Genomic DNA, 25,028 nt, shown 5'->3' with positions numbered 1-25,028 from the left:
TGGTGGGAAAGACACAAACAAAATATAGGCGTATATGGATTTGTTAAATTATTGATAGAATATACTTAGCTATTTCCCATGAGTTTTATGCTGCAACATTCTGCGATGAGTCTTGTATCAAGAAACATGATTCAATGTTGCAGAAGGGACCTTAAATTTTGATGGTGTGGTCCGAATTTTCAGCGTTATGTCTACATATACATCTAAGTGTTGTTTGAGTACCCTGCTCTGAACTTCTTTCTGATTAGAGTCATGTAATTGTTTTTATGAAAGTGAATATTTTGTCATTTCCTTTTTTTCCCGTTATGATTGTTTAGATTTCAACTCAAAATGTTCAATATAATTTACTTGCTTTCATCCACACCAACTTGAGACTTGGGAGATAGGCCCTGAAAGGTGATAGTTTCTGCATGGTTTTGGCCATGTTAAATGTAGGTGAAATTTTTTGTTCAAAGTGTGTTTGTAGTGTCCCTATTAAATTTGCTTGTTGTAAAATAACAATTAGATTATGTTCAGATTACTAGTAATGGGAAGGAAATATTGCTACAAGTTTATGCAAAACAGCTAAATGAGATGTTAAATATTTGTAGAGTTACTATAATAAAGTTAGAGCTCTTAATGTACTGCTTCATCTCTTCCTGTAGCTAATTAACCTATTATGGGCTCTATATGATTTAGTTACCATCTGGTTTAATTTATGTTTTCCATGATCAATTAAACACTAACATTAAAGTCACCCATTTGTTAGAGATGTTCGACGTGTATTTCTGTTAATGAATACCATGCAAATTACCTATAAATAATGCCTCATGACATGCTTTTTTTGTTAATGAATACCATGAAATCTTTATATATTTTTCTCTATTGAGCAGGACTCATTTAAAAAGAAATTGAGTACAATACAAGCCCAGATTGATGAAACAACTGAATATGGTGTGCAAGAGGTTGATAGAGGAACAATACTTAAGTTGTGGACCAAGTTTGCAGGGGGTCGTACCCATGGTGGAGTTTATGGAATAATAGACTTGTCTGTAAAACTTCGGCGTGGGAGCACGTCATTTACTTCAACATCTCAAAATTGTCAAGGTTCCATGTATGAGATGTCTTTGGAGGCGAAGAGGGCAGAAAGAGTTAGAGCTGAGGAAACGGCTGTTAGAGCTAAGCATAAGGCTGATGATGCATTAGCTCAATCTCAATTGGCTATAGACCTAAACAAGGAATTGATGAGTCAAATGGTTGAACTAAAAACAATATATTTATGGAGCGCGAGCATCGTACATGTAACGGATCGTGTAGTGTCACTCAACCTCTTTCACATCCTCATTATGATTATATCTTGGACGACCAATCATTGCATAGCGTCTCCTGACCTTAGTTGTTTCAGAGTAGTTTTCAGTACTATAACGACTTTTTTTGGACGTGTTTATTTTGTTGGCAATCTATTATGATATGAGCATGTTATTATGGTCATAACTTTGATATTTTGTAGATTTGGGCTATTTTGTAGTATCACAATAGCAATTAAACTGATTGTGTTTGTTATGTTAGCACAATATTACTTTTTGTGGCTTATTTGATGTGTTAACTAGTTTATTGGCATCACAACAAACATGATATAAAGTGAAATATTTAGTATATTTGAAGTATTGTTGTGCAAAACAGAGTATGAAACGAAATGATTTGCAAATTTGTGGTTCTATTTTGCAGAACAGGGTATAAATTAAAAATAGCTATAAAAAAATATCAAGCATCGGCTACATCGACTCAACAAATTTCGTTGACTTTTATGATCTTGACTTTAGCATCCATTAGGCCGAATCTAATAAATAACATTGACTTTTAGAATTTGACTTTAGAGTCGGCCAAACTGACTCTAAGATTTAGTTGACTTTTGTTTGATAATAGAGTCGATTGGCCGACTCTATAAGATTTAGGGGGAGGGTTTGAAGTTGACTTTAGCGTTAGTGTATCCGACTATAAATTTTACGGATAGCGTCGGTATGGCAAACTCTAAATGAATTTGTTGACTTTTTGATTTTGAATTTAATATCATCGGTTGCCTGAAGAGTCAGTTTTAAACTCGGCTAAACCGACGTTAAACTAGCCTCGGATGGCAAATAGTCGACTCTACCCAGCAGCTTCAAATTTTTTAGCATATGCCCTCGACCCCGACGCTAGTCCAACGCTAATTCAGTGTTAGCATCAGTTTTTTCCTTGTAGAATGGGTTTTCAGCCAACGCTAAAACGCTGCTTTCTTGTAGTGATGAGGGTGGAGAACAAGAAGATGGTGATAGAGCAAGTTCAGACTCGGATTATTGGCAGATAAATGTTTCAGATCATGTCAATAGCCCTGAAAGCTCTTATTTAAAATACTAGAGACTATAGTGATTGATTAAAATTGAACTAAAATCTCACCATTACAGAGTGATAATTTTAAAATGTTTTCAGTTCTTTATTCTCCTTCAATTTCAGTCTCTAATAATTTGTTATAATTAAGCTTTTGATGACTATGTTCGTACTTTGTGTGGTTTAAAAACTTGTTATGATTTTAAGTAGTGATGTAAAAATTTGATTACCTAAGTGTCCAGATAAATACTTAAACTTTGTTTAATTAAATAGTTATTTTTGTGTGATATATATATATATATATATATATATATATATATATATATATATATATAGAGTTAGGATCCGTTGGTGTCAATGGATTGGTTGACACCAAATCCCAACCGTCAATCTTAATTAATCCAATGGCTGTGTTTTATTCATTTAAGTTGTTTACGTGTTCCACACCTGCTCACCACTACTCGGCTATTAACTCTTTCGAGGTTAATGAATATGATACTCATAAATCTGCTTGATCTTTTGCCTCTCACATCCTGTGTTTCATTTCAATGTGTTTGAAAAATCCACTCTTGTATGACTCTCGCTCTCTCTCATCCTGTGTTTCATTTTTAATTATGGTGCTTTCTCTATCTAATTCTTTAGAGATGTCATGGTGAAATTGGATCAATTATGGTGGTGATAATGCATTAATTTAATTTCACAACAATGATGCAGTTCGATTAATTCATAAATTTTTATATTCCAATTTCATGAATTTTATTTATGTGTTAAATCTCCTCTTTTTTTTTGGAAATTGAGAATTTTGTTCAGTTAGAACTAGAAAGAGACTGTGAATTAGGTGAATTAGGAATTTGGAAGGGGATGATCCCAAACCATTTGGATCAAACAAAATTAAACTAATCGTACTGTGAGAGAGGAACAAAGGGGAGCACCGAGATGATTTCATTCAAATTGAGTTTGAAGCCAATTACTTTACTGGCTGTGAATAATTGGTAGTGTATAGTTAGATAATTTGAGATCGGCCAAAAGAAATTCTTGAATAAACGGCGGTTGTACATACAAGTGGTGGCTGATTTCATTTCTGGTTTTTTAGGCACTAAATTGAAACAGAGTGTGATTGGGTGTAGCAAGAAAGTTGGAAATTTATGGAGACCATTTAATGAAAATTATGAGCCTTTGATCAAACTTAAATGAATGGTTGGGATTTGGTGTCAACGAATCCGTTGACACCTGGTGTCAACGGATCCTAACTCATATATATATATATATATATATATATATATATATATATATATATATATATATATATATATAGACACACACACACACACACACACACACATCTTAGTCTTATGTCTATGTGAATGAATGTGAAAGTTCCAGATGTCCAACTTTGATATATATCTCAGCATCAAATGCATGATGCTGATAAAAACTTTGAAAGAGTTGTACAAAGCTAAGGTACATGTTTACTGTTTTTCTTGAATGATAACTTGAATGTGAACATTGTACGTTACACAGAGTCATTTCACCCATTGCTCCACAATAACATCTTCTGATTTTGAATCACTTAGAACCAAACAGAAATGTGAGGAAGCTTTCCATGTGTTACTATATGCATAGGAGACCGACAATTATTTGCTTTAACTTGGTCGATTTATGTCTAATCTTGCTATTAGTTGGAAATGTATGAAAGAATAGCGAGGATCAAGACATATTTTTAAAATTGATTACAACTACTAGAGAAAATATAGTCTACCTTGTGAGTAGAGAGTACTTGATAACCCCTTTGAGCTAAAATGACAAAATTCACATCAATTTTGAAACTGCCAGATTCGCTAGGCAAGCCTAACTCTCCTAGCAAACATGCCATGTTTTTCAAAATTCAGTTCAGAACTGATTCATTAAACAAATTTTGATTTTTCTTAAACGTTGGAACGATGAACCTTCGTATTTTAGTTTAAATTATTTCACATGTCTTAAGATAAAGGAGCACTCGTTTAATTTATATAGTTTTGCTTAAGTTGGGGGAAAAAAGGAGGATTACTTTACAAGTAATTCAATACAACCCCCGCCCCACCCCACCCCCAATGTTTATATTGTTAAACTAAGCCATAAATCTATTACGTCTGTTTGACACACCTTTTCATCGGTTTTGGACATGACTCATCAATACGGAGCAAAGTGAGGCAATCACACGTGTCGGAAGCCAAGCTAGAGTATCAAATGACATATGTGAAAGGCCCTATTCTCTAGGAGAGCTGAGTGAGGTGAAGGCGAGCCAAAACACAAAATTTCAGATGAAAACATCTAAATACAACTGACTTTTCCCTCCAAATAAGACAATTCAATTCGCTAGGCAAGTCTTGCTTCGCCTAGTGAACTTAAAATTACAAAAGCTCTATAAATAGAGGTGTAGCTCATTTCTAAAGAGGTAATCTCTGAAAATGAATCAATAAAGAGAGAACATAGGACATAGAATTTGAGACACCATTGAAGGGATAGGAAACTTGGATTCAAACTTATTGATTCATCTGCAACATCTATCAACTATGTTTTGTCAGTTATTCATTCTATGGATAATTAAACTCTCTTTTGTGTTGGGAGTTTATGTAAATAGCTAGGAATCTATGAAGTAATATTAATATGTCTAGCTGTATATAATGTACGTATTCAATAAAATATTTAGTTTAAATTCATTGTTCATAAAGTATTTGTTTAACACTTGGTATACAATCAAATGTGTAAGAAATTACAAACATAACAGACTCTATGAACTTAGAATTAAGATATGAACTTAGTAAGAAATTCTTATGTGTTCTATGCGCTTTTGAATTTGAAAAAGTAAGGGTACAATTAAAATAGCAGAGTCTTGTTATTATTTTTCAAGTCTTCAACTCCTTATATAGGCAAGTATTTGAGAGACATTGGAGAGTTGCATGTGCATTAAGAGCTCTCTTGGTCAAATATGTCATCTCTTCAAGATCTGAATCATTGTCAGACCCTCCATCAGGAGTTTCTTCTCCAAATTCAACAGCTTAAAAAGCCTTAGCAGATTTTTGCTTAGATGTCAAAGCAATAGATTTGGACTTCTTAGCAGGTTCATCTCCAATAAAAGCTCAATTTCATGACTTTTAAGAGAACTCATCAGATTCTCCAAGCTTAACTTGTTTAAATCCTTTGCTTCCTGAATGGTTGTAACCATTGGTATTAACCTGGCATGAAGACTTAAATAATCTTCTTGACATGATCGGAAACATTATATCTGTTATTCAGAAACTGAAGGTCAGATACAAGAGATTGAAACCTTGAATACATGGTTTTAATATCTTCATCCTCCTTCATTCTAAAAGGCTCATATCGATGGAACAATTGATTATCATTAGCCTCTTTTACCTGTTGGTTTCCTTCATATATATAACATAGTGACTCAAATCTGGATTTAACAGTAGACTTATCCACAATCTTAGTATATTCTCAATGAGGCAAAACATCCACAAAAATTCCACGTAATCTGTGATGCTTCCTATAAATATTTCTATAAGCCTCATTCAAGCGCTTCTTGTCTACTACCATTCCTTCTACATCATAAAAAAACTGACCCCATCTTCATGATGTCCCACAGTTCATTATCAACGCCTATGATGTGGTTGTAGATCTGGCTCTTCCATCATGAAAACTTAGTATCTCCATTAAAGGATGAAGTTCTCACAATAATTGTTCTTCTCAATATTGGAAATGTTGTAATCATAGTTGACAGATGAATTATTATTTCTACCAAAATCAGAAGGTCTAGTACCACTTTCATCAGCAAACATGTTCTTGTCTATGGATCTTTAACTATGACACAGTTAAGCTACTTAGCACAGACTATGCTCTGATACCAACTGAAGGTGAGAAAAACACAAGAAGGGGGGTTAAATTGTGTTAGCTTTTTCTGTTTTTTTTCTAAGTGTTTATAACTGTTCAGAGTCTGAAGTTGTTCCGAGTCTGACTCAGAGTATGAATGCAGCGGTGTAAATAAAACACAAAGATAGATAGAGAGATAGGGGTATATATATATAAGAGAGAGAGAGAGAGAGAGAGAGAGAGAGAGAGAGAGAGAGAGAGAGAGAGAGATAGAAAGCAGGAAAAGCAATTATACTAGTTCCTCATACAATTTAGAAGTAGTTCAGTCTCCCTTGCACTTCCAAGGGATTTTGACTATAATCACAACTGATTACAATTGCTCAAGATCACAACCAAGAGACTTCCTAAGCTTAAGCACACAAGCAAATGACTTGCAAATGTTCAATCACAACTGAAAGAAACTTCCAAGAGTTTACAAATAATAAAGAGCTTTTACACTTGACATATAATCAGAGGTGTAATCGATTATAAAACAGAATATAGTCTAAAGACTTATAATTTCTAAGATATGAATTTAGTAAGAAATTGTTAAGTATTTTATGCACTTTTGAATTTGATAGAGCAAGGGCACGATTAGAATGGCATAGTCTAATGTTTATTGTTCAAGTCTTCAGCTCCTTGTATAGGTAAGGATTTGAGAGGTGTTGGAGAGGTGCAAGCGCATAATTTGAGTCTTTGAAAAGCTTCAATCAAGAACGTTGCAATATTACTTGATATGGATAATGTTGTTGATGGTACATTTAAAATTCCTTTGCTAACTTGGCTTCTGGGTCCCTCAGAGTCTAGATATCACAAAGTCTGAGTGACTCCAAGCCTGAGAGACTCAAAGCCTTATGATCCAGAGTCAGGCCTTCCCTTACTTTCGAGTGACTACTTCTTTTCTGATCCAAAGTGTTGACTTCTTTCTTTTGATATTGTTCTTCTTTCTTTTGATATTGTTCTTCTTTCTTCTGATATTGTAGTTTAACAAATTTCTTCTTTCTTTTGATATTGTTCTTGACTGCCCAAAAGCCTTTTGCTCAGAGCAATTTCAGACCCAATAAAACAAGCCTAATTCATTCTTGGACTAATTACTTACTTCACATCCCCTCTCATGTGAGAGGTGCTCGTAGAAAAATGAGGCACCCATTCAAACACAAAATCGTAACGGCTCCTATAACTACAATATTGTAACACTTGAAGATTTTGGACCCACAACTGTAACCACTGAGCAACAACTCTTTGTCATTATAACGACACATGCACCTCCTTCGATATAAGAGTACTTTTCATAGTTCTCAAATGTACGATATTTTTCAACGCTTAACCCTCATTCTGAACTCTTGCTAACTCTGCAAATACACACTCCGTCATCCCAAACCAACAAACGTGTAAAACCACCAAACTTGTGGCTGTTCTTCTTACCAAAGTAAGGAGAAAGTCTTGTGTAGGCACAAACATTTATGCACAAAATTTAGGCACACACATAAATCAAAAAAATTAAAAGATAAATAAAATAGTTACATCAATCAATATCACTTTAATCATTTTCTTTTTAATTTTTTTAGTTATATAGGTGTGTGCCTAAATGTGAAGTGTTGGTCCTGTGACCAAGTAAGAGTTTCTGTTGCGGATTCCAATGAGAAAACCACACCAATAACAACTTGATGTGTGGAGCAAGGGATAATTAAGCAACCAAAATCAAAGTGTATGGAACAGTTATAATCACAAGCCAAAAGTAGAAAACAACAGCGAGAGAAAAGAAGAAGAGAACACAAAAGAATTTGTTGACCCAGTTCGGTCCAAATTGACCTAGTCTAGGGGAGAGAGCAGCCCTCCGTTTCACTATATGATGAGTAACGTTACAAAAGAGATGGATTACAAGAATAAGTCTCCCGCCTAATTCTACCCAAATCCCAGCCTCTTCCCGTAACCAAGAGACTCAATCCTAATAGTGTTTCCCAAGGTGAATCAACCCTCAAACCCTAGTGTTTGTTCCAAAGAGACAAACTCTACACAAACCCTAGATTTGTTGTTTCCTTTCTAAACCCTTGTTTCAGCCCCTCTATCTCTCTCAAAATAGTCTGATACAAGGTCTATATTTATAATAAAAGTTTTACTTAAAATTTGGAATAAATCTGCACCCAAAAATACGTTTCTGTTTTTCGCTGCCAGCGCACCATCGTGCCACGTTGAACCTCCATCGTGCCACAAAAAAACCAGTGTCTTGCCTCAAAACTGAAACCTCCCATCGTGCCACGTTGCCCAGCCATCGTGCCACGTTTGCTGCAGACTCCTAATTTTAAGTTAACTCTCACAATTCTCCACCTTGACTTCAAATCAGTGATGATGTCAAACCATCAACCACCATTGCTGCTCTTTCCCTTGTTCCCACTACACCAAGTAGCTCCACAAGTTTACACCCTAATCCCTTCAGTCATCGGAATGTCTTCCGCCTTCTCGAAGGTACTTGCAGTCCAACTACGCTAGGAATTTTAGGTAGTTCCACAAGCCTTTACTTCAACCTCTTCAGCCATCGGAACGTCTTCCGTCTTCTCGAAGTGTCCTTGCAGTCTAACTACACAAGGAGTTTTAGGTAGTTCCACAAGCATTCACCATGACATCTTCAACACAGGACATCTCCCGCTTCTTTGAAGATCTCCTTGCATCCAATCACCCTTGGCCTTCTTTTAGAGTAATCCCGCAAGTTGTGCTATACATTCTTCAACCTTATGAAGAAATCCCTTTCTCACCATAGAGCATAGCACCCAAGGTCCTCCATAGTCATACCATTATCGGTGTGTTCAACTCCACCTCAAGCTGAGCGTACTCTACCTCAACTAGCAAATGCGTACATCCCACTATGTCTTCAACCTTGAAACTCCACCTCCACAGGTAGATCATGAGTATTGTTGCCTCCGCCTCTCCAAGCTGATCATGAGTATTCTTACCACCGCCTCTCCAGGCTGATGTTGAGTGTTTAACGTCTCTCCAGACGAACACCGCTCCACTAGGCATCAATCCCAAGGTGACCAACATCACCTTCATCCTCCAAACAACACCACACCATCAGAGCACCTGCATCCTCATAACCCTCAGTGACAATTTGTGCGGAGTTACCATTAATCTCCGGACAATCCTTCATGAAGTGACCCATCTTGTGACAGTTAAAGCATTCAGATTTTGACTTTTTACCACTCTTTCTTCGGTTACCTCTACCTCCACCATTCCCTCTTGAGACACTTAGGTCTTCACCGTTTTCATGAACTCTCAAGTCTTTGGACTTGGTCAACTCCTTGGTTCTCAAAGCCGCTTGAACTTCTTCCAAGGTAACAGTGCCTTCTTTGCCATAGAGCATGGTATCTTTGAACGATTCATAAGATTTCGGTAGAGCACACAACAAGAGTATAACTTTATCTTCATCCTCAAGTTGCACCTCAATATTCTCCAAGTCATCAAGGATTTTGTTAAACTCCGTAAGTTGCTCCATGATGGCCTTTGACTCCACCATCTTGAATGAGTAGAGTGGTTGCTTTAGGAATTGCCGATGAGCCAAAAACTTTGTCATATACAAAGATTCCAACTTTGCCCACATCGATGCCGCGGTTGGTTCCTTTGCTACTTCTCTCAAAACTTTATCTCCGAGGCACAAGACAATGGCACTCCTGGCCTTGTCCACCATCCCAGTCTTCTCCGCTCGTGACATGGTGACCAGTAACGAACCTTCACCCTTCAAAGCTTTCTCACACTTTTGCTGTATTAACACCGCTTCCATCTTTACCTTCCATAACCCAAAATCGTTATCTCCGGTAAACTTCTCAATATCCCACTTTGAACCCATGATACTTGATTATCCTTTGACCCTTGCCCCACGGTGGAAGCCAATTGTTGCGGATTCCAATGAGAAAACCACACCAATAACAACTTGATGTGTGGAGCAAGGGATAATTAAGCAACCAAAATCAAAGTGTATGGAACAGTTATAATCACAAGCCAAAAGTAGAAAACAACAGCGAGAGAAAAGAAGAAGAGAACACAAAAGAATTTGTTGACCCAGTTCGGTCCAAATTGACCTAGTCTAGGGGAGAGAGCAGCCCTCCGTTTCACTATATGATGAGTAACGTTACAAAAGAGATGGATTACAAGAATAAGTCTCCCGCCTAATTCTACCCAAATCCCAGCCTCTTCCCGTAACCAAGAGACTCAATCCTAATAGTGTTTCCCAAGGTGAATCAACCCTCAAACCCTAGTGTTTGTTCCAAAGAGACAAACTCTACACAAACCTTAGATTTGTTGTTGCCTTTCTAAACCCTTGTTTCAGCCCCTCTATCTCTCTCAAAATAGTCTGATACAAGGTCTATATTTATAGTAAAAGTTTTACTTAAAATTTGGAATAAATCTGCACCCAAAAATACGTTTCTGTTTTTCGCTGCCAGCGCACCATCGTGCCACGTTGAACCTCCATCGTGCCACGAAAAAACCAGTGTCTTGCCTCAAAACTGAAACCTCCCATCGTGCCACGTTGCCCAGCCATCGTGCCACGTTTTCTGCAGACTCCTAATTTTAAGTTAACTCTCACAGTTTCTCAAAGGTAAGATCATATATTTTCTTTTCAATATTTGTGCTTAACTTGTATCATTTTAATATAATTTTATCTTTTTCTTAAATAAATAAAAAAACTTTTGAACATCAACACGTGTTGATTCCTCTACACTCTTACAAGGACTTGGACACCTCAAAGTCAACGTGAGAAACAATTAATTACTCCCTGATGTCACTAAATTTCTCAAAATATTGGTTGAGTTCCGTGAAAGTGATATCACCATAAAAAATTGTGAATTTCTGAACCAGGGACCACCGAACAATAGAAAAATCACCACCGAACAACAATTTAACTTAGTTATAAGAGCATCCACAATGGAGACATCCATTTTTGGGTACTTAAATGGGTCCCACACGTACACATCACTCTTTTATTATTTTTTAATAGTAGTACCTAATAAGCACTCAATCTCTCCAACCCAGATCTCACACAAAGTTCTTAAATGGGACCCACTAATCAACTATCAATAACTTTATATCACTACATTTCAATTTTTTAATATTAAAAGCGTGCAGGTCCCGTTTAAAGTTGGGGGTCTTAAATAAGACCCCGGGTCTTAAGAGACCCCCAAAAAAAAATTCCCCAATGGGGGTACCTATTAGGTACGGTGTCTTAATTGGTAAAGACACCACCATTGGGGATGGTCTAACAGTGAATTGACACATGGTATAGTGAATTGATTGCATTAACGTTGGATGACGATAGAACACACAACAAGAACCTCTTGAAACAAAACAACCGATTGGAATAATATAAGGAACAATAGCAATTCGGTTAATATGACCACGATCGATCACGATGGGCAAATAAATGTGTCTCTGTAGTTATATTTACGGTTAAATATGTTCCCTATAAAATTGAGACATTTTTTTTGACAAAATAAAAATATTCATTCATTCAAATTGAAAGAGTACATTGATATAATGCAAATTCGCTAAAAACAAAAAGTATGAATATGTGAACAGGCTCACAACATCCATGTTAATAGCATAAAACGGCAAAGTACAAATGCCTACACATATGACTATATTTAAATCTCTGGAATAACCATGTTTCCGGATCTGCAACGTGGATTACGCTAAAGTCATTGATTGAATCTGCACTGGATCGAAGCTGATCTGACAATCTGAAGCGATCAAATACTTGAGAGAAACAAGAAAAACAAACAACGTCGCACAAAGACGACGAAATCACAAAATAAAACGAAATAGATGTGAAATCACTTATTTCAATAAAAGGGAAATAGAAAAACGAGTTAGAGGGATGATTTTGGGTCAAAAATTGACCATAAATCACCCCTCTTTGGTGGATGATGGATAAGGAACTAGGGGTTTTGTGACGGCTCACAAGAGAGAAAGGAAAGAGAGAGAGAGAGAGAGAGAGAGAGAGAGAGAGAGAGAGAGAGAGAGAGAGAGAGAGAGAGAGAGAGAGAGAGAGAGAGAGAGAGAGAGAGAGAGAGAGAGAGATAATGGTTGTGAGACATTGTAAGTTTAATCCTTATTTAATTTTAATAGTTCTTTTAGTCCTTACAAAAAATTATGCATTCAAGATTAGTCTCTGCTCAATTCAAATTTGTTTAATTTATGCTTAAACTCTTAAGTTTTTGAACAATTTTTTTGTGATGTGTTAAGAACATTACTAAAAGTTCCTCCGCAGAAAATTATCGCAAAATTTGATTTCCACGTCTAAATTTTATTACATTTATCTTTAACTATTGTCGTTTTAAAAAATTCATATTTAATTCGTTTTATGTTAAAAAATTCTAAATTTTTGTAAATCCTTTCATAGTGTTCTAAACTTCTCTTAAAAAAATCGTTCAAAAATTTAAGAGTTTAAGGATAATTAAACAAACTTTGTTTTAGCAGGACCTAAAATTAGAAGTAAATGTTTTTTTTAGGGACTAAAAAAACTATTAAAATTAAGTAAGGACTAAACTTAGAAGTTCCAAATTTTATAGGGACCAAAAACATATTTAACCCTAATATTTATCTTTTATTTTAATCAATTCATACAATAATCACTTCATCTTAAAATAAATGTCTCTTTATCTCAAATTATTTATTTCTTTTACAATATCAAAACAAATATTTATAATTTTTTTGACTAATATGTTCTATTTATTGCATTTCATTCATCTAACTAATCTAGTAACTGTAATTAATAATGGTGTTTAAAACGATATTTTCTCCGTCCCAAATTGTATGACGTTTTGGGCATTTCACACATATTAAGAAATGTAATTAATATTGTGTAGGAAAAAGATATTATGAGTTGTTTTACAAAATTGTCCTTAATAAAGGATATGGAAAAGATAAATGAAAGAATTGAAAGAAGAAAGAGTAATAAATAGTTAAAAATATAATAGGAAAAGTGACATTAATGTTTCATTGGAATTGTAAAACGACATATAATTTGGGACAAATTATTTTTCTAAAGTGACATACAATTTGGGACGAGGGAGTATTATTATTCTTTTTCACTAACATACCTTATTCATTATATTTCATTCATCAAACTATTTCACTAATGGTAATTAATAATAGTGTTTTAGTAAATTAAATATATTTTATCATTAAAATCAATATTATTAATCATTTTCTTAATAATCAAATAAAACTCAAAAGAAACACCTAATTTTAGGAAGAGAGAGAATCATATTAATTTTTTTATTTGGTACAAAGAATCATATTAATTTTATTTTAAAGTGAGGATCAAATTTACAAACAAAAAACAATTAAAAGACCATTATGTAAAAGGATAACAATATAATAAATTTTAGAGACAAAAAAATAGTAACCTATCACTCATGCATGAAACGAGTTAACACATTAGTTGATTACATTATTTGTTACTTTTCGATAAGAGATGGGTGGATAAGAGAAAACTTTATGCATGAAACGAGTTAACACATTAGTTGATTACATTATTTGTTGCTTTTCGATAAGAGATGGGTGGATAAAAATGAAAGACTCTTGTTTTACTCCTTTCGTTCTAAAATGAATGACCCTTTTGATTTTCAAAACAATATTAATTATTTGTTTTTTATTCTACCATCTAATAATACTTTATTATTTTCAAATGAATCAATATTTTTTTTGTCGATTAGCTTAGTAGGTAGAAATGACCCTTTTGATTTTCAAAACAATATTAATTGTATTTGTTTTTTATTCTACCATCTAATAATACTTTATTATTTTCAAATGAATCAATATTTTTTTTGTCGATTAGCTTAGTAGGTAGAAATTCACTTTTTGTAGGTAAATAAATGGGATGTCTTGGCTTCGAACTTCGATCCCTACATCTATAATGCAATATCCCTATCAACTAAGTTTAAATAGACGAAAACTGAATCAATATATTCTATTATACATTTATGATAATGATCATCACATTAACAGACAATAAATGCTAATTTAATAAAATATTAATCTCTATCATATTTATACACTTTTTAATTTACTTCCCCGTCTCATATTAAGCGTCTCATTTGAGATTTGTAAGGTCATTAAAGAAATGATTAATAGTGTTGATTTTAATAGCAAGATATGTACACCCTCCGATCACTATTATAAGCAAAAATCAACATTTTAGATTCATTCATTAAATGATGTATGTGGTCTATAATAAAGACTGTATACATCATTAATTGAATGAATATAAAATGTAAATTTTTGCTTATAAGGGTCCGTTTGATGGTCAGGATAGGGAGGCAAGATATGATACATTGATCATATCCTGCTTAAATCTCATGTTTGATGCACCAAAGGGATAGGATAAAATAAATCATTTCCCTATCCTATCCTGATTTTCCTTTGTAATTTATATCCTGAGTTTATGCTAGGTTAGAAATTATCCTGATGGGATTAGAAGATATTCTGCCATTTTGAAAATATTGTCATTTTTAAAATAATGATAGCACGTATTTTCTATTATAATTAATAACATACCATTTTTAGAATATTTAATTAATTATGAGAGCAATTTTTTCATTTAATTATAATGATATCCTGTTTCATTGCGCATCAAACACATGATAGGATTAATGTTTATCATGTCTTTATCATATCCTATCTCTATCCAGCTTTATATCATATCATGTCTCTATCCTATCCTGACCATCAAACGGACCCTAATAGTGATCGGAGGGTGTATCATTTATCAATACACTCTTTTTTTTGAGCAATTATCAATACACTCTTATTAATTATAGTTAGTGGACTAATTATAAATATTGAAATATACTCCCTTCCTTTCACATTATATGTCATTCTAGCAAAAAAAAAATTGTTCTAAATTATATCTCATTTTACAATATCAATGACTAATGAATACTAATTTTCTTATTATGTCATTTATTATTTATTGCTTTATCTTTTTCTAGTTCTTTTTATTTATGTTTTTCATAGCATTAATGCATGATATTTTTGTAAAATAATCTATAATTACTCTTTTATATACAAAATTAATTTTATTTCTTAATATATGTGAAGTTGTTAGAATGACATATAATTTAGGACGGAGTGAATAATAAATAATGTTATGTTAGTGAAAAAATAATAAATAATTCATTGTTATTATAAACGGATAAATAATTTGAGACAAGAAAAAAATAGAAAAGAAGACATCGTTTTTTTGTGGTGACCGAAGTTTGAATCTCAGACCTTGCATATATTATGCATAGTCCCTACCAACTGAGCTAAGCTCACGAGCACAGAAAAGAAGACATCTTTTTTTTTTTGTAGTGGCTGAGGTTTGAACCCCGGACCTTGCATATTATATGCATTTTCCTTAACAACTGAGTTATGCTCATATGGACAGAAAAGAAGACATCTAATATAAGACGGATGGATTCTACGAAATGACAAATTAAATCACTCATTAATGGAAGGAGTAATTATTTTTGTATTCCAAAACAATTGATAGTATTAATAAAAAATATAACAAAAAAAGTAATAAATATATCTAAAAATGTATAGCTAATCTTATATTTAAAAACAAACACTTTTTTTAAATGATTTTATAATCGAAGATAGAGAGTGTGATTTAGTAAAGATATCACTCTCTATTATTCATTTATAGAATTTTTTTTTTTTGGTAGAACAATCCATTTATAGAATAGTAGTACTTCCATATTTTTGATTGATGTGAAATGACAAGTTAAGTCACTCCTTATCAGAAGCAATTTCGAAACGGAATGGGTAATTAATTACTTTAGTCCCTCAATAGGAAAGGAATCGTCAATTTAGTCATTGACTGTAGATAAATTGCAAAATAGTCCCTGAATGTAGACTATTTTAGTTAATTTAGTCTTTGAATGCAGACTTCGTTAGTCAATTTAGTCCCTGAATGTAGACTCCATTAGTCACTTTAGTCCCTGAAATTGACCAACAAAGTCTACATTCAGTGACTGTTTTGCAATTTCTTTGTATTCAGGGACTAAAGTGACTACTCTTTTCCTATTCAGGGACTAAAGTGACTAATTCCCCAAACGGAATTGCGACCGTGTAAAGTGATTGGTAGTAGTAAATTGCCGACGCTGTAAAGTGATTGCATCGTACTATTACCAAATAATTTACTAGTCCCCACTTTGTCTTTATTATTTTACGTGCGACAAAAAGCTTTTAATGTACATGACAACAAAAGAAATTAAAGACAATTACACTTCCAAAAAAACAAAGTCTTTTTATCTTATATGTTTATGAATGAATTAGAAGTTTATGAATGAATTAGTCTGAAAAACTTGTGGAGTAGAATCTCTAAACTGATATGGAAACACCATTGCTGATCAAAAGCTTTACTTCAGAAAATGACTACTTGCCAGTGAAAAGTTTGAAGGATGTTAAACATGTTTTATGGAGTGAGGCATTGAAGATATGGAAAATAGCACTTCCAGTGGCTTTGTGTTCACTGTTTCAGTACCTCACAAACACTTCAACTTCCATCTATGCTGGTCATCTTGGAGACGTTGAGCTTTCTTCTTTCTCTCTTTTTCAAAGTATCATCAATTGCATCTATTCTTTGCTGGTTAGTATGCATCTTTCTTATCACTCTCATTAATCCAAAGTTTTGTATTATGTTTATGTGGGAGCTTTGAAGCATGGGTACTTCTAAAACGGTGAAGTACCTGTAAAGGTACTTACCTGTACCGAGTACGCGTAGAATACTTGTGGTACTCCATTTATGTTCATTATTCTATTGTGAGTAAAATTGTGACTTTCTCGTATATATTAATATGATATGATTTTCTCGTATATATTAATATGATATGATAATATAGTATTATATATGTATATGAGTTTTTTGTTGCTGTAACCAACTATTTTTTTTTTTGTGATATTTTTGTTGTAAATTCGAGAATTTAGTCATCTCATGTTATATTATATAACAAAACTCATGATTTTATTGACATACCCATACCTTAATATTTTTAAAACAACTGTATTTTCATACCGATAGCCGTATCGTATTGGATACTGTACCCGTACCTACGCAACACAGTGTTGAGGAAGGCAAATGTTTCGAATAGAGTCAGTACATTTTGAAAATTCTTGAATCAATTTTAGGAATTAAAACCAACTTTTAGATATTTTTCTAAATTTTGATGTAAGAATAAAATTTAAGCCATTCGAGACTTGTATAGTTTCAAGTTACTAGAAACAGTTTATAATTTATACCCATAAGTCTAGTTAGTTCAATGTAGAGGATGAAACAAGAGTAGAACTGTAGAAGGGTTTTAGTTATGTGTTATTCTTGGTCTAAAAAGGAAGGGAATTAGTGGAAGGAAATAACAAATTTACATTAATAATATTTTTTTTAAGTAAACTAATAGTGACACCAAGGAAAAAGACATCCTAACTCAGTCGACATCCTCAAAAAATCTCTTCAATGTTATACAAATTGATTTTGTTGAGTTGTTTATTCTACTTCTTGGTCAGATAAGAAGTGAAAGGTTCTGCTTTCATTGTTCTCCAAAGCCCCTGCATGACAAAGTAATTCAAAGTCTTTCTGCATTACACGACAACAGTGAGGTGGAGGGACCAGTGTCATCACATTAGGCAATTGTGTTTCACGGACACTTTCCACCGATAGATATTACTCCCTCCGTTTCAAAATGAGTATCGTTTTAGATGTTTACACACATATTAAGAAATGCAATGATTAAAAGAAAGATAATGGTTATTTTACCAAATTATCCTTATTAACTATTGGTTAGTTTTAAAAGTAATACTTTGGAAGTAGTGTGCAGAGTATTAATTGGAGGGTACAATTGAAAAGAAAAAGTTATTATTGCATTGGAAACTGAAAGCGACACTAATTTTGAAACAAATTTTTTGGGCTAAAGCGACACTCATTTTGAAACGGAGGGAGTATTAGAGTAGTGATACATAGACCACCTTAGGTGGCATGTACCACTTGTACACCCACACACAACTATGACATGTGTCCATGTGGCCCTCACACACACAAAAAAAACTCACATTCACACACTCACACACTCTCCTATGAAAGTGGTCCATAATATGTATGAAGAAAAGGGTGTTCATGAAACATTATCCATATTATTATTACCCAAAAATTCTTGGGCAATCTGCTGCTCGGTATTCCCAAGACAACTTTATAATATTTAATCTAACATTTAATATTTGCTCAAAAATTAATTTACTGGTAATATAAGGATATATTTTTGGAAAATTTTATGGTGAAGTTGTTAGAATGACTTTTTGATGAAGTCATTAGAATGACCAATCATAATGCATTTGTGTATTTAATGCATGTCACATCAAATTATATTTTGTATTGTACATTTGCTCATACGGTAAACAACTATAGTTTTACTTATTGCAATTGTGTCCTGATTAAATCAAAATTAAACATTTTTGTTATTATTATTTTTTAGGCAAAATTACACTAGAGTCCTTTATCTTGTTTAATTGTAACACATCAGTCCTTTATCTTTTTTTTCTTCCCATTTTAGTCATTTATCTTCCTTAAAATGCACAGGTCAATCCTTTTTATCATTTTTCTATTTAAAAAATAATGAAATAATAGTTTTATTAGTACTTTTATTTTTAGAATTTTTTTTGTTGAAAATAAAGAAATGCATAAATCACATGAACATCTTCATCTTCATCTCTAAATCAAAATTTAAAATCCACAAAAATATTCACCTAAATACACCTTCAAATTGCTAGAATATCCTTACTTCCATCTTTTTCCTTAAACTCAAAATCCCCAAATCATAATAAAACCTAAATTTAACAATCCCAGAAAAATCCCCAAATTCAAACACTATATTCATCACGTTGTTCCTGATTGGGTTGAACCTTCTATCTGTACCATATGAATTTTAACATAAACTTGTGTATCACAATGCTTAGACCATTGGTCAATTTGGGGGGGGGGGGGGGGGGGGGTGGGGGGGGGGGGGGGGTGTTTATGAGTGTGGTAAATTTAGGGTTTATTGAGATTTGGGGATTTTTTGTCAGTAATGAACATGTTTCCGATTTTGGGAAGAAGATGAAGAAAAATGAATAATTTGCAGATGAAGAAGAAAGAACGAACAAAATGAATAACAAAAAAATGATTTTATCTTAAATAAAATATGTTAATAAATCAAAAGTAATTAATATTTTGTACAGGGACTTATTTGTAATAAAGTAAAATTTAGTCTTACAATGGACCTTCACAAAGACATTAGTTGACATGACATCAAGAACTATGCTATTGGCTAAACAAAATGACTTTTTCAAAAAAGTCATTTTCTTGACTGCACCATAGAAACCACCTATATTTTAATGTATGTTCCTCTCAAAAAAAATTGTGTACTTGTTTAAAGTTTCATAACCTAATTTAATTAAGGGATATATTTTAGTCTATGTTTTAAAAATTGAAGGTTAAATATGTTTTTGGTCATAATAAATATATTAATTTTTTCGTTTTTTTCTTTCTAAAATTTTTCTAATACTTTTCGTTCTTATAAAATTTTCAATCACTACTTTTGGTCGTTACTTTTAAATTAATTGTTGTATTTTTTTTGAATGAAATTGTGCAGAAATGTGTAGAATATTATAAAAATCGTTCACAAAAAAAATATAATAAACGTAAATTAAATATGAATTTTTAACCATCAAAAATATAAAAATTAATATTTAATTCATGGTTTGTTAAAAAATTCTAATATTTTTTTTGGAGAGATTCTTATAATATTATAAATTTTTCTACAAAATTGTATTTAAAAATATGAATTCTATATGAGTTTACTTTAAATGAGAGACTAAAAGTGAACTGATCTTGGAATTTTCTTTTCTGCTAACAATTTCTCTTGTCACCTTTCCTTAAAAAAAAAAAAATCTCTTGTCACCTAAACAATTAACCAGTAACATTTGTTAATAACAAAAATATGTATAACTAAATTTCATATGTAAAATTTCAGTTTGGTATGTCAACTGCACTAGCAACACTTTGTGGCCAAGCTTATGGTGCAAGACAATTTCAAAGTGCTGGTATTTATCTTCAAAGGTCATGGATTATACTCTTCACCACATGCATACTACTCTTGCCTATTCATATATATGCAACCCCAATCTTAAAATTTCTTGGCCAAGAACAAGAAATAGCTGATCTAGCTGGCAAATATGCAATTCAAATAATTCCCTGCATGTTTTCCTTTGCTATCATTTTACCCATCAAGAAATTTCTTCAAGCACAATGCAAAGTTAATGTTATTATGTGCTTATCACTATTGTTTTTACTCATACAAAATGGTTTACTTTACATCTTCATCAGTGTATTTGATTGGGGAATGATAGGTTTAGCAATGGCAAGTAATATCTCAGGATGGATATTTTCTATTGCATTGGTAATTTATGTCATTGGTTGGTCCAAAGAAGGATGGAATGGATTGTCTTGGATGGCATTTAGGGAATTATGGGAATTTACAATGCTAAGTCTTGGTTCATCTGGAATGATCTGGTTAGAACAGTGGTATGGTGTTTGCATTATTCTTCTTGCTGGTCACCTTGATAATCCTGTGATTGCTCTTGGTTCCTATTCAATTTGGTAAGTATAAGTTAATAAATAATTTTCGTTCACTTATATTTACACTTTAACTTTCCAATGTTACTTTTGTATTGAATTTTGTTATATTTTGTGTAAAATATTTTACATTGTCAACAAATCATAATAAATCATATTTGTTTTAAGAATTAATTAAAATTAAAGTCAAAGATTTTTAATGATTTGACAATTATGATTGGTTGACAGTGTCAATAATCTCTACACCGACGGTGTACATGTGAATTAAATTCTAATTTTAAAGTTTCTTGGTTTCTTGGTTTTCTTCATATATTTACTTTTATGCTTTTAGTCTTAATGTTCAGGGTTGGAACTCCATGCTGCTTCTTGGAGTAAGTACATCATTAAGGTGAGTGACTATAAGTTAAACTAATTAGGAAAATACTAACAATTACATTTAGGGCATTGTTTAAGCAATTTAAAGGAGTAATTTTTACATAAAAAGTTGTGTAATTTTAACTTTTCTATTTGTTTGATTTGCATTTTTTTCAAGATGAAGTTTCTTAAACAATAATCTTAGGGCACTTTTTAAAGTAATGGTATTTATTCTTGTTAGCATAATCATTTTTATTCTTGTATAGCATAATCACTTTTTAAGCAATTTCAAAGTGCTGGTATTTATTCTTGTTAGCATAATCATTTTTATTAATATGTAACAAATGTGCCTTAGAATTTATTGTCAATCTAAGTACTTGGTTGGTGATAGTCTGTAAACATATATTGTAAACACTCATTGAGCCATGTGTCTTGCATGAACTCGAGACAAAGGTTGTCAAAATCGAGAGTTGAAGTGAATTCGTTTTGCTGATATGAAATTGGCTCGTAGTCTCATACGAGTTTACCTCATATTGAAATAACATTAAAACCAATATATACATGACATATATATTTATATAATATTGTAAACATGTCAATATTCAAATTTCCAACTCAGTTATAAAATAAGAAAATGGGCATGAACAAAATCAAAGGAAGTTAACTGAATGTAACAAGTTAGATGAGAGAAAAAGATAAAAAATAAAAAAATAAAAATCCTTCTATAATTTTTTAGCTGAGTATACCTAGACTCGTGGAATCGTACGATGCCATGTTAACTCGTGATTTTAACAAACTTACTTGAGACTCAATTCATCTATAATTTTATTCTTTTAAAGTGACATTAATTATCCTTTTACATTATTTTTAAGGAATTTGAATTTCGTCCCCTCATGCCATAAGACAAAAACTCTTGCAACTGAATTTACACATCATAATCATAGACACCTACACTTTTTTCTCAATAAATAAATAAATTTTAAAATAAAATTAAATCTAAGATGTTGATTTTGATTATATAGTTTTCCATATAATTTTTTCAATGTTCAAACTGACTATATATTGATTCTAATGTCTTGCAAGTGTTCGTGTCTCTCATACACTTGGAATGTCGCATCCAAGAGCATCCAAATACTCATTCTTGGTGGCAATGTCTCAGTCTCTTCTCATTGGAATCATATTCATGACTGTTATTTTCTTGAGTAAACAAGAATTTGCCATCATCTTTACCAAAAGTGTGGATATGATACATGCTGCTAGTGAATTAGCATACTTTCTTGGTATAACCATGGTTCTCAACAGTGTTTCACAAACTATATCAGGTAATTACTTTGCTTGGTTGACTAGAAAATGTTTAATTTATAACATATAGTCTCATGAGTGCTTGTTATATTACACTATTATTTACATTTTAATTTTGAGGAGGTTTTTATAGGTGTGGTCATTGGATGTGGATGGCAAGTTATGGTTGGTTACATAAACTTGGCATGTTATTACATTATTGGACTCCCAATTGCAATTTACCTTGGTTTCAACCAGCATTTAGGGGTCAAGGTATAACACTAAATTCTTGCTCTAGAAAATAATGTATCCTCCCTAAATCATGAATGAAGTTTCTTATATATTTACCTATATTAAGTGTTTATGTTAACATAATTCGTCTTTATAAAATGGACTTTGAAGATGAAGAGTGTTACTCTTTATAAACTATTTTTAGGTTTTACCTCTATTCAATATGGAACTTGAATTTTTCCAATACTTACACTCTATAATATATATATATATATATATATATATATATATATATATATATATATATATATATATATATATATATATATATATATATATATATATATTAGGCCTCTTCTAAAAAAAAATATTAGGTCTTATCTCTTTTCAATATATGGATTTGGTTTTTTCCATTATCTTACATAAGGACATTTACATGAAATGGCAAGTATACGGGGTCTTGAGTTAGAACGAGTTAAATTTTTGAAAAGAAAAAAAATTGTTATACAACATATTTTTACTTCACTTTACTTCACTAAAAGTGGTTTCTGGTTTATCTTGTCACCACTTATCTATTAAAAATTGTTGCGTATATTTTGAATATTTACATTTTTTTGGTGCAAAGAATATTTACATTTAAATTTGTCATTGTAACATTACTTTGCTTGGCAATCGACCAAGGAATTAATGTTCAACTTATCTTGTGGCTTAGGGTCTTTGGGGAGGCACGATATGCGCAAGTATTCTTCAGATTATAGTCCTCACAATCATTATTTGTAAGACCAACTGGACCGAGGAGGTAATTATGTTTGATTATTTTAATTAAAAAATAACAATTTTTAGCATCTAATTAAGTCTATGTTTTCCTTGGTTAGGTTAGCTCGGTTATTAGGGATATAATATAATATATGCAGGGGCCGAAATTTAAACGTTGGACACCCTACTTGTTCACCATAAAAGATGAATTTCTAGTCGCTAGACTACTTAACAAAAAAAATGTGGTATATGCCTTGTTAATTATTCTAGCAATGAGTGATTTGTATCCTATGATACCAAGATCATCTTTTAGACCTTGTATTATTTTATTTTTCATAAACCATCAATTTAGTCTTTGAATTATAAGTATCCCTCTTTTTATTTTAAAAAAAAAAACATTATAATTGTCATCCTGATTATAACTCAATTGATATGAACATTGCGATATGCAGGAGATGGGGTTCAAACACTGTATTTTTCAATTATTCACTTTGAGGGCTGAATTTCGAACCATTATGTTACTTGACCAAAAAAGCTAAAAAAATTCATTATAATTTAATAGGAACTAAACTTGAAAGCACGTGATTTTATAGGGATTAAAAATATATTTTACTTTAGTAAAATGTAAATATTTTAGTTTCCTACAACTTGTTTTAATTTAAATCTCTAATATTTGTTAACGTTGATTTTAGTCTCTATAATATCTACACCATAAGAGAACTAATTTAAAATATAAACTATTTGAGTGATGATATGATAAATTAAATCACTCAAGTTTTGCAGTGCTAAATGTTAGTATTTCATAGTGTAATTTATGGAATATGATTGCAGGTAGAGCAAACAGCAAATCGCATGCAAATCTGGATCTCTAACAACTAACAACCTTCAAAAGGACATATATGATATTAATGTTGTGTGAGAAGCTTCTTTCAAATTCAAGAAAATCTGCAGATTGAAATTTGCAGTTACATGTCATATAATTAATTTATAAGGGCATACATCCCTTAATTTGGCTAGTTGGCTCTTCTTTGTTTATTGATATATAATAGGCTAGGATAAGTCAAATAAGTGTCGTGCAATGCACAAGCTTGTTTTTGTTATTTGATCAATAAGTCTCGTTATTGAATCAAATGAGATACGATGAAACCTATTAATCTAATGGTGTAAAATAAATTTATACGTAGTTTAGATTAGTTAGCTCTTTATGACTACAGCTCGTATATTTGATGAGATATGGCCTAATATTTATAAGTGAGACATTTAATTTTAGAAGATAAATTTGCAGGATTGAGTTGTGTACAACTCAAATTTCAAGATAATATTAGAGTTAAGCTTCAATGGAGATGATAATGAGTAAGGTCTGAGTAGGATACTATAAAACATGTCTCATACTTACAGCTTGAAAAATTACTCGTACCGGCATATGTAGCAACTTTAATACCTAAAGTGGATAGTTTTCATACTCGTACTCATTATCCGCACCTCAACTATAAACAACTATCATTGTGATTCAATTCAAAAACCATTTAGACAA

The 25,028-nt window shown here is 32.2% G+C and overlaps 1 protein-coding gene across 4 annotated transcripts; it reads left to right on the top strand.

The window, feature by feature from the left end:
- The first annotated feature begins 16,562 nt into the window (after positions 1-16,562).
- Positions 16,563-24,677, top strand: LOC146915034 (protein DETOXIFICATION 34-like). Of its 4 annotated transcripts, none has more exons than XM_085717601.1 (8): positions 16,563-16,861; positions 20,271-20,340; positions 20,647-20,896; positions 21,204-21,260; positions 22,310-22,548; positions 22,662-22,780; positions 23,451-23,537; positions 24,326-24,677. In XM_085717601.1, exons 1-8 carry the CDS (start codon positions 16,604-16,606, stop codon positions 24,371-24,373), a joined length of 1,128 nt encoding a protein of 375 aa, XP_085573727.1. In that variant the 5' UTR covers positions 16,563-16,603; the 3' UTR covers positions 24,374-24,677. The 4 variants fall into 4 exon arrangements, with proteins under 4 accessions (XP_085573727.1, XP_085573726.1, XP_085573724.1 ...); XM_085717600.1 differs by having other exon boundaries at positions 20,271-20,356; positions 20,624-20,896; XM_085717598.1 differs by having other exon boundaries at positions 20,271-20,896.
- The last annotated feature ends 351 nt before the right edge of the window (positions 24,678-25,028 follow it).

The sequence above is a fragment of the Medicago sativa genome, chromosome 6, assembly GCF_051527215.1.
Source record: "Medicago sativa cultivar Bolivia chromosome 6, Bolivia_mono, whole genome shotgun sequence".
NCBI lineage: Eukaryota > Viridiplantae > Streptophyta > Magnoliopsida > Fabales > Fabaceae > Medicago > Medicago sativa.
Note: the sequence above shows the minus strand (reverse complement) of the source record. Positions and strands in the feature narration are given on the sequence as shown.

Excerpts from the sequence above, each read along its gene's own strand:
- LOC146915034 (XM_085717598.1), top strand. The coding sequence starts at position 16,604 with ATGGAAACACCATTGCTGATCAAAAGCTTTACTTCAGAAAATGACTAC. Across the intron at positions 21,261-22,309 it reads GGAGTAAGTACATCATTAAG|TGTTCGTGTCTCTCATACAC; the intron begins GTGAGTGACTAT and ends ATGTCTTGCAAG. Across the intron at positions 22,781-23,450 it reads ACCAGCATTTAGGGGTCAAG|GGTCTTTGGGGAGGCACGAT; the intron begins GTATAACACTAA and ends CTTGTGGCTTAG.